The sequence below is a fragment of the Lacerta agilis genome, chromosome 6 (genome assembly GCF_009819535.1).
Source record: "Lacerta agilis isolate rLacAgi1 chromosome 6, rLacAgi1.pri, whole genome shotgun sequence".
In the NCBI taxonomy this organism is placed as follows: domain Eukaryota; kingdom Metazoa; phylum Chordata; class Lepidosauria; order Squamata; family Lacertidae; genus Lacerta; species Lacerta agilis.
Genome location: NC_046317.1, coordinates 53,365,668 through 53,379,940, shown reverse-complemented (window position 1 = coordinate 53,379,940; position 14,273 = coordinate 53,365,668). Strand labels below are relative to the sequence as shown.

At 43.2% G+C, this 14,273-nt stretch overlaps 1 protein-coding gene across 2 annotated transcripts; it reads left to right on the top strand.

Annotated features, from left to right (window-relative positions):
* Positions 1-795: 795 nt before the first annotated feature.
* On the top strand, positions 796-13,851 carry FMOD (fibromodulin). Of its 2 annotated transcripts, XM_033152721.1 has the most exons (4): positions 796-1,030; positions 2,364-2,373; positions 4,101-5,112; positions 13,474-13,851. In XM_033152721.1, exons 3-4 carry the CDS (start codon positions 4,116-4,118, stop codon positions 13,623-13,625), a joined length of 1,149 nt encoding a protein of 382 aa, XP_033008612.1. In that variant the 5' UTR covers positions 796-1,030; positions 2,364-2,373; positions 4,101-4,115; the 3' UTR covers positions 13,626-13,851. The 2 variants fall into 2 exon arrangements, with proteins under 2 accessions (XP_033008612.1, XP_033008611.1); XM_033152720.1 differs by lacking the exon at positions 2,364-2,373 and having other exon boundaries at positions 797-1,030.
* Positions 13,852-14,273: the final 422 nt, after the last annotated feature.

The window sequence follows — 14,273 nt, the reverse complement described above, 5'->3', positions numbered from 1 at the left end:
TGACAGCATGACTAGCATTATTAGGCCCAGTAACATTGCTGCCAACTAGGATGAAAGGCAGATCTGGCATTGTGTTATATTCAGGGCTTGGTTCTTAGATGTTATTTGTCTGTTGGGTGGTTTACTGCTCTGGCTGATTCAATATAGAGGCTGTCTGAAAGCAAAGACCACTTTTTCTGCTACCACAAAGAGCTATTATTTTCTGGGTTAACTAAAGAATTTGTTACAGAACATTTGGATAGAGACCGGTCTGGAGTAGTAATAGCCAGTGTGGCAAAGAGTGGGGAGAATCTAAGGTCAGGAATGGTGTTGTGTATGTCATGGGGAGATCAGGGGAAACTGATGGGTCTTGGAACATTGCAGCCTGTAGCTGTAGGCATTTTCTTGAGAAATGTTAATACTGAAATGCCAGATTCTGCTACACATTTCCCCCCAAATTCATTGCCACTTGCAGAACTACAGGTTTCATCGCTTTAGCCTCTATTTGCATTGATGAAAAGAGACTTCATTTCTAAACAGCACAATTTATTTTCACATTTTCGGCTCCATCCCCAAATCTAGATTTATTTTTTTTCATCCCAACTTCTTTGCATGTTCTTGATGGGAAATACAGGCAGCAATAGCAAGAGTCTGTTAAAAACAACAACCAGGGTTCCACTAACTTGTTAAACAGAAAGAGAGTCTAGAAGTGCCAAACCCTGTGCGAGGAAAAAGGAGAGAGAGAGAGAGAGAGAGAGAGAGAGAGAGAGAGAGAGAGAGAGAGAGAGAGAGAGAGAGAGAGATGTAGTTATTTATAACGCCAAGCAGCTTTAAGGTCTTTTCACTCTGCTTTGCAAACTGCCTGCTGCTTGGAGGTCACTCCAAAAAACATCACAGCAGAGCCCATGGTCTTCCAGCACAATATTTGATCAGGAATCTGGGCGGGTACCAACCTTGGCAAGTTGAAACTTGCACCTACATGCTCCATAATACACAAGAGGATCACACAGGAGAACTCTAAAGCTGTGGGAAAAGGTGTCTCTGAATCTAGGTGAGTTGATTTCTGAATTGCATATTTTGCGAGAGGATGTTTCAGCAATCCCTGGTACAAATGGGCCAAAAGCAATTGCAGCATCGTGCTAACTTAGGAGGTCAGCATGTGAGCAGCACATGCAATAGGATGAGTAGCAAGGGTACAGACCTGTTTTGATTATTGGGGAAGGGAACATTTTGACCTCATTAATCATGACTTCTCTTCCTCCATAATTTGTGAAATTCTTGGCAGTGGGAGGCAAGATGAGACACACACACACACCATCTTGCCAGATCCCTTTGCCTCCCTCCAGTTTATGCCCGGGACACTGTGTACCTGGCTGTATTATTTGTATCAAAGTGTAGTGCATATTGGTGAAAATGAAACCAGGGGAAGGAAATAACAATTGTTAACTGCTGAATTATGACTAGTACAGGTATGTGAAGATTATCACTGAGACATCAACACTAAGGGATCAGAATCTCAGTTCAGGTGATTGAAAAATAAATAAATGTGTTCCTTTAGTTTAATGACTATTATGAGTCTTTCTTAGTCAGTGTGGTTGTGGAAGGACACCTAGAAAGAGTGCAGCTGATGGAAATGAATTTCCCAGAAATGTGGCTCTTAAGCAGAACCACCAGGCAAGAGCTAACCTCTAGCAGCTCCCTGGTGGAACAGAGACCTTTCCAGAGCTGCTTATAAAGATGGGCATTCAATAGCGGAGTGGTAGACAGTTGATTTTTTGATGGAGAGAGATGTGGAATGTGTCCATTTTCCAAGCAAGGAGAGGAATGTTTTATTTTTTCAGGCAAAGTGACACTGGGTGGTATGAGTGGTGCTTTCTGAAGAGCTGCCTGCCTGCCAGGCTTCTCCAGCATACAGAATCTAAACGCTCTTTGTAATTTCCAAATACAGTTGCAGGTGCTCACGTACATGCAAATAAAAGGAAGGTCTTTCCATTCAGTGTTTGTGTGAGTGTGTGCATATAGCAAATATATAGCCGTTATTCAGAAACTGACTGCGATTCATCCAAGTAGCACTTCTTTTGTAGGGATATTTTTGGCCCGCTCAAAACTCAAAGAGTAATATATTTTTTTTGTTGCTTGGGAAATGCCCACCCCTCCCTCCTAGCAAGTTCATCTATGTGAGTGGTGTGTGGAAAGTGGCTGCATAAATATTGTAGGCATTGATTGGCAAGTGGCCCTTTTCACTGCCATTTTATGGCGCTCTCTCTCTCTCTCTCTCTCTCTCTCTCTCTCTCTCTCTCTCTCTGTGCGTGTGTGTGTGTGTGTAATTTTCTCCCTCTTCATTGTAAACATTTTATTTTTATTCTTCCATTTCTCTTTTAAAGATCAAATCAGGTATGGACCTTCTCTTTATTGGGGGTGGGGATCCTCATAGGGCATAATAGGAACTTACATTCATTGATTAAGCAGAAAGGGGAGAGCTGTAGGGGAAGGGATGAGGAGGGCACACACAACCTGGTGTGATGCCAGAACATAGGAGGAGGAGGAGGAGGAGGAGGAGGAGGAGGAGGAGGAGGAGGAGGAGGAGGAGGAGGAAAACAGGGTTATGTCCCAATGGAGAACTCTCAGGGTCTGGAAGCTTTGCACACATGAAGAACCTTGTGCCTTCACTGCTTTACTGTGATTCTTTTGGACTTCTTTAGAGGCTTAGTGCTCCTTAATGCACTGCTCATGCATAGTGTTAGAACTTACACTGGTTGAATCTTACAATTTCCTACAGCTGTTGAATGGGGATCAACATATTATTAGTATGCTGTTATGGCAAAGCTTACTGTCTAAGAATAATAACCTTAATGATGATGGTGGTGATGATGTAGTGTACAGAACTGGGAAACCTTTCTTATAATTTTTTACAAACTTGAGCAAATTATTCAAAACATCTATCCTTTGGAAGCCTAAAATATGTTATAGTATATATAACTGTACAGAGGCTGATTTGGGTTATATAGCACTAATAGGAAATGGATAATAATTTATTAGTAACTGTATTTTAAAGAAAACCAAATTTCAATATATAAAGAATTATGCGGACTTCTACAGTGGGAATTGTGTAATTAGGACTGAAAAGCTCCCTTAGACTTTTCATCTGAAGACGCCCTTATAGCTCTGCCACCGGGGCTTCCATCCTTGTTTCTTGTAGTGGGAGTGCTGTGCCAGGGAGCCAGCACACCAGCTGAGGAATGGATCATGGAAGCCAGTAGACTATAGCTTCTTTGTCTCCTGTGCCAGGCTTTTAAAGCAAGAAGCTACAAACACACGTCAGTAGCAGGCCACAGGATTGTACATCAAAATAAGGAACACTATAGAAACATGGAAACCATTCGGTGGGGTTCTATGGACAATCGCTGGACTCTGCAGAGTTAGCAACATGAAACTTAAAGTGGCTGTTGTTCCAGACATTGTAATCCGAATGTGAGAAGTACTATATGGGCTTGAAGGCTCAGTCACATCACATATGTGTCTCTTCTACTTTTAAGTGAACCGGCAAACAACACTTCACTGCAAGGTCCACATTCTGAATTCTGTTTCTGCTGGGCTAGTCATCTGTTCTATGGCCTTGGGCAAGTCCTTCAGTCATTGTCTTGCTCACCTGGGCCCACTGAAAAGTAGTCTCCCTTCTATGGAGTAAGAGGCAGCTTCCACACCCAGCAGAATGAAGTGGTGAGGCTTTCTTGGGCTGTATCATTTCAGGGCAGGGTTGAATGTTTTGATGCTCCCCATGAAGGGGGGAAAACTTCCTGGTAGCATCTAAAACTTTTGAGCCTACTTTGCTGCGAGTAGGGGAGGGAGGGACATATAAGCATGCAATTCTGCCTGTTACATAGCTGTATATTATAGACATATATACCTGTAGCCTGACTTGAAAAGCTTTACTGCTTGATTATCTTGATTGCATAAACTGGCCCTGTGCAGAAATCAATGGAAATCAATCATGCTTAAGGCATGTGTGAAGCCTCAGCCCCTTAACATACGTTTGTGACTGCTATTCAGTTTGTGTATCCCCGAGTTAACATTTTCTGTGGTTGATCTTTCCCTCTTCCTTGTTGCACCTTTTTCTTTAGGTTGGTCCAAAGCTTATGGCAACAATGCACTGGGCTTCTGTTCTGATTATAGTTGGCCTCTGCCAAGTGTCCTTGAGCCAGTATGATGATCAGTATGAGGACATGGCCTGGCTACAGCACTATTTACGCAGCCAATCCTCTTCCTACAGCTATTCTCCATATTATGAAGATGAGGTTCCCCCATATTCTTCTTACTCTTATGTGCCAGCTGGGTCCTCTGTTGGGGAGCCTGTCCCTGAACCACCCGTTTCCAGGGAATGCCCCCACGAATGCGAATGCCCACCCAACTTCTCTTCTGCTTTGTATTGTGACTCTCGCAACCTCAGGTATCTTCCTTTTGTGCCTTCCCGGATGAAATACGCCTACTTCCAGAACAACCAAATTGGGGCTATCCAAGAGGGAGCCTTTGACAATGCTACCAACCTAGAGTGGCTTGCGTTGCACGGCAATCAAATAACCAGTGAGAAAATGGGAAAGAAAGTCTTCGCCAAGCTCAAGAACCTAGAGAGGCTTTACCTTGACCACAACAACTTGACCAAGATGCCTACCCCTTTACCACGGTCGCTGCGAGAGCTTCACTTGGCTTATAATCAAATCTCCAAGGTGCCATCCAATGCTCTTGAAGGCCTAGAGAACCTCACCGCCCTCTATCTCAGCCACAACCAGATCCATGAAATTGGTTCAAACCTCAAGGGGTTGAAGTCTTTGATTCTTGCAGACCTGAGCTATAACCAGCTCAGGAGAGTCCCCGATGGCCTTCCGATTGCCTTGGAGCAGCTATATCTGGAGTATAATCACATACAAACCATCCCCGATGATTTCTTCAAAGTCTCCCCCAAGTTGCTCTATGTACGTCTTTCTCATAATAGCCTGACAAATGAAGGAGTCTCCCCCAATGCTTTTAATGCAAGTAACCTCCTGGAGCTAGATCTCTCGTACAACAGGCTTCAGAAGATACCACGAGTCAGTACAAGCCTCGAGAATCTCTATCTCCAAGGAAACAAAATAAATGGTGAGCAACAGCATTCTGGATGTTGAGTGGTTTTAGAGTTGCATTTTAGTGATTTTAGAGTTGTATTGGAACACCAATATGCAGGCTATTTTTTAATGGCAAAAACAGAGTAAAGTGTGATTAGGAGAATCTAGATTAGGGACCAGTGTCTCTCTGGATATTGCTGGATGACATCTGCCACATTCCCTGACCATTGGCCATGGTTGATGGGGCTGGTGGAAGTTGGAGTCCAACATCTAGAGGACCACAGATTCCCCACCCCTGGGGCCTTGACTCTGCCCTGTTGTCTCTTTGGAAAGCCACTGTCATTGTTAAAGCACAAAATGAGAGCAGAGTAGTTGAAACCAAGAACAGTGAGTTTTGTTCCTGTTTCTGGATTTCTAGGCCACATGGTACTGGGGGGTGTCAAAGGGCATCCCCACATTTCCAAAGCCCCCAGATACTCAAGCAGGTTAGGGCAGAAGCAGAAGGCAGAGAGAGGAACTGTGTGGGAACCAGTAGCCCTGCCATGGAGGAGCAGACAAGCAGATATTTGTTCCCTGCCACCATCCCATCAGCCAGTTCTCATGGTCCCAAGAGAACCGCCTCATGGGTAATGGACTGGCAAGGACCCCAAGAAGTGGACATGGCTGAAAAGAAATGGATAAAAGGATAAGAGAAAGGGGCTGCATGGGGTGGGGGAATAACAGAGAGGTGAGTCAGGGGCTAGGAGAGAGGCAGGGAGAGAAAACCAAACCAGGGGACCTTTAGAATCATAGAATTGTAGAGTTGGAAGGCACCCCAAGGGTCATCTAGTCCAATCCCGTGCAATGCTGGGATCTCAGCTAAACCATCCATGACTTGCTCAGTCCAAGGGCCATATTGTCTTCTGGGCAACCTTCTTAGGACCACATGCCAGTGGTGGGCAAAGGCAAAAGTGAGCAGAGTAACCAATGTGAATTTTACCTATGTGCTGCAAGCTAGCTTCTACACACTTACAAACACCCCTCTGTTGTCTATCCAGGCAAGCAAGAAGCAATATCTGTGTTCAGGGGCACATTCCAGTCAGGGAAAGCATTCAAGGAAGGTGCAAAGGAGGGCCAGTGAGGTGTGTGGCCTGGGTAGAAAGGATATGGCTGAGATGGGGGGGGGTGTCTTGGGGAAAGTCCCAAGGGCTAGATTGAAAGGACATTTGGCCACTGGGCCTGAAGTTCCCCACCCCTGGTCTAAGGACTCAGCTTCATTAGTAAAGAAAATGCATTTTATATGCGTTATAACACTGTGACACCAAATGACACTGTGGAGTCCCATCTTTTGCCAACGTGATTTCCCATAATAAAGTTTACAACACGTTTTCCCGAAATGCTTTTTTGATGTGTCTAGATGCAGTCTAGGAAAAGGAACAGAGTCAGAGTAACCTCACTCCCTGTGGTTGAGGCCGAAAAGACCCAAAACGTCCCCTGTTCCACCCCATCCCTTCCTCACGCATATGGCCTCCCTTTGCCCACAGTGTTTCCCTTCTATATGCATTTTCCTACCATACTCTGATCAATACAAGAAAGAATATCTTATGGTTCCAACACCAAGTGGCAGCTTCCTTTTAGGTGGGACTTACTGCTGCGTTCTTATTATTTTTTAGCATCTAGCATATGATTACTCAACATGGTGCCAGTCATCATAGATGCCAGTGACATGTTCATGTTTCAAGGAGAAATGAGCATATAGAAAAGAGAGCTATGCAGTGGATGAAATATAATGGGTGGTATTCTGCTCCCATGTACACATGGGTGTCTTAAAATGATGACCACAAAAAAGGAGCAAAATAAGTAAATTTGTGTAATGCAGATTAGATAGAGAGCAAAACAACTTCTTCATCTTAAAATGAAGATTAATTTGTCACATAAGAATCAGTTCCATTTTTTATTGACCTAGCTTTGCATAGCTGTTGAAGGATCATGGTGTTAAGCCTTCAGACCAATTATTGGTTTTGCTTCGTTCTCCAGGACTTGAGTAGGACTGCTGTGCATTTTTGTTCAGAAGAAATCCGCAGTGTAATAAGAATTCCTTCAAAATAAGTGTACATAGGACTGCAGCTCTAGCTGCCTTTAATCTTTCGTCTACAATGGAATTCTCATCAGATGGTTAACATTTTATACCCTTCCTACAACAGGGTTCTTGTAGAAGCATTAGCTCCATAGAATCAGAGTCCTAGAGCAGGTGAAAAAGAATAATTTTGCATGGGAGAAAAGTCTAAATGTGGAATTCGTAAGCCACTTTCAGCAATGTTGGGTGTCCACATCTGGAAGAGTCCATAATTAGTTGGATATCTTAGTTTGTACATATCAGAGGTTCTATATTCAAGTGAAATAGGAAATTGCAGTGTGTCACAGACTGTGAGCAAATGCTTCAAATTTACTTCTCTTGCATGTGAGGAGGAAATGTGAGAACCTGAAAGCTGATACAATAAACCATGGTTTAGTATTATGTCCGAATGTGGCCCATGCAAAGAGATAACCTTAGCAACTGTCAATCTCCCTTGCAATTATTATTGACTATTATCCTTGGACAGTTAGAGGGTGTGGTCATAAGATATGTGGAGGTGGCATATGTTTTTATAGCATGAGTCCACTAATGGCTACTAGTACTTACAGTTATTTACTTACAAAGCTTTGTGATTTGAAGATCCTTTGCAGATGATTCTGGGTACTGCATGAAGAAAGCTGGTGCTTTCAAGAGTGATGACATTTCTAAAATTAATCAATTTTATTTACGTCATTTTGTTATTTAGCTCCAGATTTGCATGGAGTCCAAACCGCATACAAATCAACCGGGTGTATTTTGAAAAATCAAATGTCTGGAACAGGGAGTGGGGAGCCTGTGTCCCTCCAGATATTTTTGGACTCCATATCCCACCAGCCCCAGCCAGCAGAGCCAGTTGTCAGGGCCAATGATAGTTTGATTACACAACACCCAGATGGACACAGGTTCACCACCCCTGGTCTGAAGAGAAATACATTCCCTATTGGTTGGTTCGCACCTGTTGAACTTGCCAAGACCTAGGCTCCCCACAAAAAAGGCTGACTCTGCTCTGTTTAATCAAACAGTGGGGCCATCAGTTTTTGGAAGGGAGAGGCACAGCTTTGTACTTGGAATGGCTTGACAAGTATTGCACTTGTCTCAGTGTTTTGCTTCAAATCTGTGTGGCAACGAGGCAATCTCTCTGGATTTCTCTTTATTTATTCACTCACTTTTCAAACCATTCTGTTGCTGACCTTTAAAGTTTTTTAATGAGTTTCTCAGAAGACCTTTGCTTTTTTCCATAGTAGATGAGGAATGCTGCAGCGCAAAAAGACTCAGTAGCTGAGTTTGTGTATATATATATATATATATATATATATATATATATATATAGCCCTGGTAGCTGCTGGGCTTTTTAAGTTGATGGTGTCTTTATCTCTTGGCTAGAATGCTGTTCTTTTGAGGCACATCTCAGATGAAGAATAGCCATTTGTCTTTCTCCAGCTCCCTTTCATCTGAAAATCTGAAAGAGGTTCACAACCTCTACACACTTCTGCTTAGGCAAAAACGGGGCAGCAGCTAGAAGACAAGACTGGAAGTTGAAGGCAGTTTGAAATAAGGGACACTGCTCCTGTTGTGTACATTCTGCCACTTTTGAATCTGGTAATTAGGTTTTGCAGGGATTTGTTTTGTTTCAGAAATGTACTAGAACTGTTTCAATGCAGGCGACATAGCACGGCAAAAGATATATGTGTGCATGTGTACTGTATATAACATGGGAAGTGAAGCCTCACACAAACTGCTTTCAACTCCCTTGAAAAAATATTGGCTGTGTCCAGCCTGGAGATGTTGGAGCATTCAGATGAAAATGGAAACAAGAGTGTAAATTGCCGGTGTTTGCTGATTTGTCCCATGTCTGGAATAGAAATCAACCCAACAAATACAATCAGTATTCACTGTTGTTGTTTTCAGTCTGCAAATGGTGCATAACAACATGTTTTTGATGACTACCCCCTGCCCGATATACATTGTGTTTCATTTCCATTGGAAATTAATAGGAAAATGTAAGGATAATGTAATTCAAGACTGCACATACAACTTCACAATAGCAGATGGCAAGATGACTAACTTATTTTTTGTCAGAACCTGAACTGCAGCTGAATGGAAACAGCACTGCCAAATGCAGAGCAGAGCAGAAACCAATACCTTCTTAAACCCCTGTACCAGCCCCAGGTCCTTTCCAACATATCCCATACATTATATGATGGCTATGAACTTGCCCCATGGTCATGATGTTTAACAGCTCACAACATCAGTGAGCCTCCCTCCTTTCACTGCAAGCAGTTATTAAAGCAGGCGTGCAGGGCAAGGGAAGGATGTGACCTGGGGAGAGTCCTGAGGGCCAGGTAGAGATGCCTGGAGGGCCACATCCAGGTCCTAGACCTAAAGGCCGCCCCCCATTAAACAGATAACAAAACACTTGTTGATGCCCATATGATTAAGGTTTCCTTTTCAAACGTGTCTGTGCAAACAAGCCTGCGCACTGAGGGAAGTGATCCTAAGTACACCTGTAGGGCAGGAGTGGGAATCTAGGGCCCCAGATGAGTAGTATGGTGTCCAGACACAGCAGAGCTGACTTGCCACATTTTGAGTCAAGTGAAGCAATACACATTAAGTCTAGAGCCTCAAGTTACCTAGCTGCACCACTGCTAATGGATGCTAAAAATGATTCCAACTAGCATATGCTCTGCTCAGCACCCCCACCAGAAAACATTGTAACAAAAATATTAAAAGTGAACTAAACCATGTGTCAACTTACTGTTGTAAAAGACGTGAAGAGTTAGGGGAGAGTTTAGCTGAGAACATTATTGAGATTTGCGACTGATATACTACTATATAGTGCCATCAGTGTGTGTGATGCTTTATAAAACACAATATGACAGGTCCCTGCCCCAAAGAGCTAACAATCTAAGATATGTAGAAGGTAACAAACAGTGTGAGCATGACACTATTCACACACAGTATCTGCAACTTGGGATCATCCACTAATTTTCAACACACTAAAGGAATTACTTTTCACCAAGACAATAATTCACTTAGGAGATTTATTGTCAAAAGATGTTTGTTCGGCCATGAGAATAATGTATTTGCAAATGATTCTGTGGGTGCATGGAGAATAGAACTGCCTTTTGCTTCATGCTAGCCAAAAGGTCATTCACCATGTTCCAAGAGAGTTTGGTCTGAAGGCACATGGGAGGAACACATTTGCTGAAGGTAAGCAAATCTGAGCCTGATCAGTGCCTGGATTGTAGACCTCCTGCGAACCATATGTTACACCACCATGGGTTTCACGGTGGAAGAAAGGCAGGATATAAACCTGGGAAAATAAATAAGGTATATCTTTAGCAACCAATAAAGGATGGATCTCATGCCTAGGCAGCAAGCTTGCATATGGCATCAGTCTGGCAACTGAGGGAAGCCAGAATGCTTTCATGTGGACTGTTTGCCTGACTCAGCCAGCACAGCAGTTTGCAATGGCCTTGCATACTTCTGCTCTTCCCCAATTTTTGTCTTGACTCACTCTCTACATTTTACTTTCCATAAAGAGTTTCTTGCACAGCAGCAATCATGCAAGACATATCTGGCCCAGCCAGCAACCTTCCCCTTCCTCAACAAAGTGTGAAAGATGGACTCTTGCATTTCCAAATCCATCCAGTGTTATACTGCCCTTGCAGTGTATGCAGTTTTTTCCGGTTTTAAACCAGGAGCAGCTGTTTCAAGGAAATGTATAAATTTGCTGCCAAGTTCTAGACTTTGGTTGCCCTCTGGCTGCTTATAAGAAGCATTGCAGCAGGACACACACCTCCATTAATCCATTTCCCCGCACCCCGTCTTTGAATCTTTCAGAGTTCACTGGAGGATTAGAGATGCTTTTACTTTAAAATAACAAAACAAAAAACAAAGAGGGATGCTAGAGCTTAAGTCTAGTATTCTGCATGGTCTCCTTGTATTCTCTTGACAGCAGCAGGGAATCCTTTTCCCAGAGATATTTCAGCTTTCATAAAGCATTGCTGTCCTTCATATCGTGCCCATCGAGATGCAAAGCACTTTATGGAGTAAGTAAACAACAAAAAGACTGGGTCCATTGACAGGAGAAAGTCAATAAATGAATGGAAGGAAGATGGGAAAGAGAGTAAGCAATAAAATAATATACTAATAATATTAGTTCATTTACACAAAGGCTACATTGCACACCATACATATGAAGCACATTTAAAGCACATGACTCTCCCCAAGGAATCCTGAAAATGGTAGTTTCTCACAAAACTATAATTCCCACCACCCTTAACAAATTACAATTCCCAAAATTCTTTAGGGGAAGTACTGTAGTGTGCTTTAAATGTGTGGTGTATATGCAACCATTGTGTTGACTAGCAGCAATGCTATTTTTCTAGAAAAAGAGGTGCCGGAACTCACCATGAATGCCTCCCTTGTTCTCTGTTAATGGCAATGTTGCCCACCTGAGAGGTGCCGGAACTGAGTTTCTGGTGAGTTCTGGCTGGGGGGGAAAGCCCTGATTAATAGTAAGAATACTTTTAAACCCTTGTTTAAACTTCTGGATGGGACGCGGGTGGCGCTGTGGTCTAAACCACAGAGTCTAGGGCTTGCCAATCAGAAGGTCGGTGGTTTGAATCCCCACAACGGGGTGAGCTCCCGTTGTTCGGTGCCAGGCAGCTCCTGCCAACCTAGCAGTTCGAAAGTACGTCAAAGTGCAAGTAGATAAATAGGTACCGCTCCAGCGGGAAGGTAAATGGCATTTCCATGCACTGCTCTGGTTCGCCAGCAGCGGCTTAGTCATGCTGGCCACATGATCCGGAAGCTGTCTGCAGACAAACGCCGACTCCCTCAGCCTATAGAGCGAGATGAGCGCACAACCCCAGAGTCGTCCACAACTGGAGCTAATGGTCAGGGTTACCTTTACCTTTTAAACTTCTGGATGCAGATCTCAAACTGGCATATTGCTTATGAGAGAGCGTAAAGGTGGCCCCAGACCATCACAATTATATGGGAGGGATTCGAGTGTATCGGAACTTTTGATTTGCACAATTAAAAGTCTGTCATCCTAGCACAAGAAATCTACCTTAAAAAGATCCTGACTTTGTGTGGTTTGGAAACTGATGAGGAAATGCTTTGAAAATTGTGGGACAAATAAATGATTAAGAGGAAGACATGTAAACACTCCACAAGCCAATCAGGATTAATACTCATTGGCATATAACCACTGTAAACAAATAGGGGAGGGGAGCTCAAAAAAGACTAGTCATAGACTAACTACCGTGCAAACTTTGTGCAAGCAAATCTTGTTGAATGCTTAATAAACACCCCAGGAAGAATTGCTGGGGTGCTTCCAGAGGTGGATTAGTTAGCAACATTGTCATTGCTGTTCAGCTTTAAGCTGCAATAACCACTCTGTCTATCATAGAATTGTAGAGTTGGGAGGTACCTAAGGGTCATCTAGTCCAACCCCCTGCAATGAAGGGATCTCAACTAGATCATACATGATAGATGCCTCCCACGAACCTCTGCTAAAAAAAAAAACCCTCCAAGCTTAAGTATTCTTGACTACTAACATTCTGTAGCCAAGTGGACAGTCCCAGCTTTCCTCATCCCCGAATGTTGGGAGAAGGCAGGAGTGGGGGGCAATTCCATAAGAAATTACAGCACGAACAGTGTGTACTGATGTAATTGAAATTTTATTTTCTGGATCCCAGTTCCTCTGGGGAGGAGGAAAAACCATCTCTCAGTCTCAAAGATAGAACTGAGTTGAATTCAGAATGCAAAAACGCTACAGTGTATAAAATGTCCTTAATCTCTGGTATTTGTGATTCTTCATGGAATAGTGTGGAATTTAAACTGTGATTTCTCTATCATCCATGAAAATGGCCTAAAACGTTAGGCCTTCAAAAATATTAAATCCTCCAGCAGCTCCTGCTGTGTCAGCTTTATGGCAGGAGCTCAGCAGACTAGCTAAAGAAAATCTGCTCTTTACTCAAGCTTCATCCTCACGGAGAGGTCAAAGGTCAGTGTGCTGAATTTCCAGCAAATTACCATGATAATTTTACATTCAGTACTTTTTCTTCTGCAAAGCAGGTGGTGAGAATGCTACTCTTGGGATGTATACAGTTTTAGGATAACTGTAGCTCCTCAGGAACCGGCTCATTCCTGAATTGGGAATTAGATAATCATGAGGTTGTTTGCCTGTGTGTGCATATAGTTCATATTAACACTTGAAAAGCGCTAATCCAGACATTTGGCTAAAAGAGCAGAAGTGATGCGAGATTCCTTTCTTCTTCTTCTTCCTAGAATTCACCATCAGCAGCTTCTGCACCATCGTAGACATCATGAATTTTTCCAGACTACAAGTTTTGAGGTTGGATGGGAATGAGCTCCGTCGGAATAACCTGCCCTCCGACGCCCCACTCTGCCTGCGATGGGCGAGCGTAATAGAGATTTAGCCATTGCTCCGGATCCTTTCCTTAACCCCTTCCCTCCTTACAAGGCCAGACCCCTCCTGCGATCACACGGGAGCAGAGGCCGACATTCTCAGTTTTAACGCTGCTTCGTTTGACTCAGCTTCTGCATTTGTATAATGTAAGGGGGGGGGGGTTTGATAAACTTGATCCAACAGATGCTGCCCCGTTATTAGCCAGTCAGGTGACAACAACTATGCAGGCAAAAAATTATATATATATATATATATATATATATATATATATATATATATATATTGCCCACCTTCTTTCAGTCTCCTGTTCTTCAGCAACTAATCAGTTATCTGGTCTTCATGCTGTCAGGCAGTGTGTATCTCTCCATTTAGGTGGGTGGTTAAGGCAAGCTTTTGTTTCATTTCCAATGTATAGCTTTAGACGTTTGATGCCAGCTGGGACGCCTTTGGGATTTGTTTTTCCTTGTAGGAGGGTCGCCATGAGAGAAAGAGTGTGTACACGGTGGGGGCGGATGAGATTGAATCCAAACAAAATGAAAACAGATTAAACAGTTGCCCACACAGCAAGGAGCAATTAGAGACAAGGGGGTGGCAAAATGGGAAAAAGAGAAAAGGAGAGAGAAAATTACTAACAGGAGAGGATCCAGGTCCTTAGCTG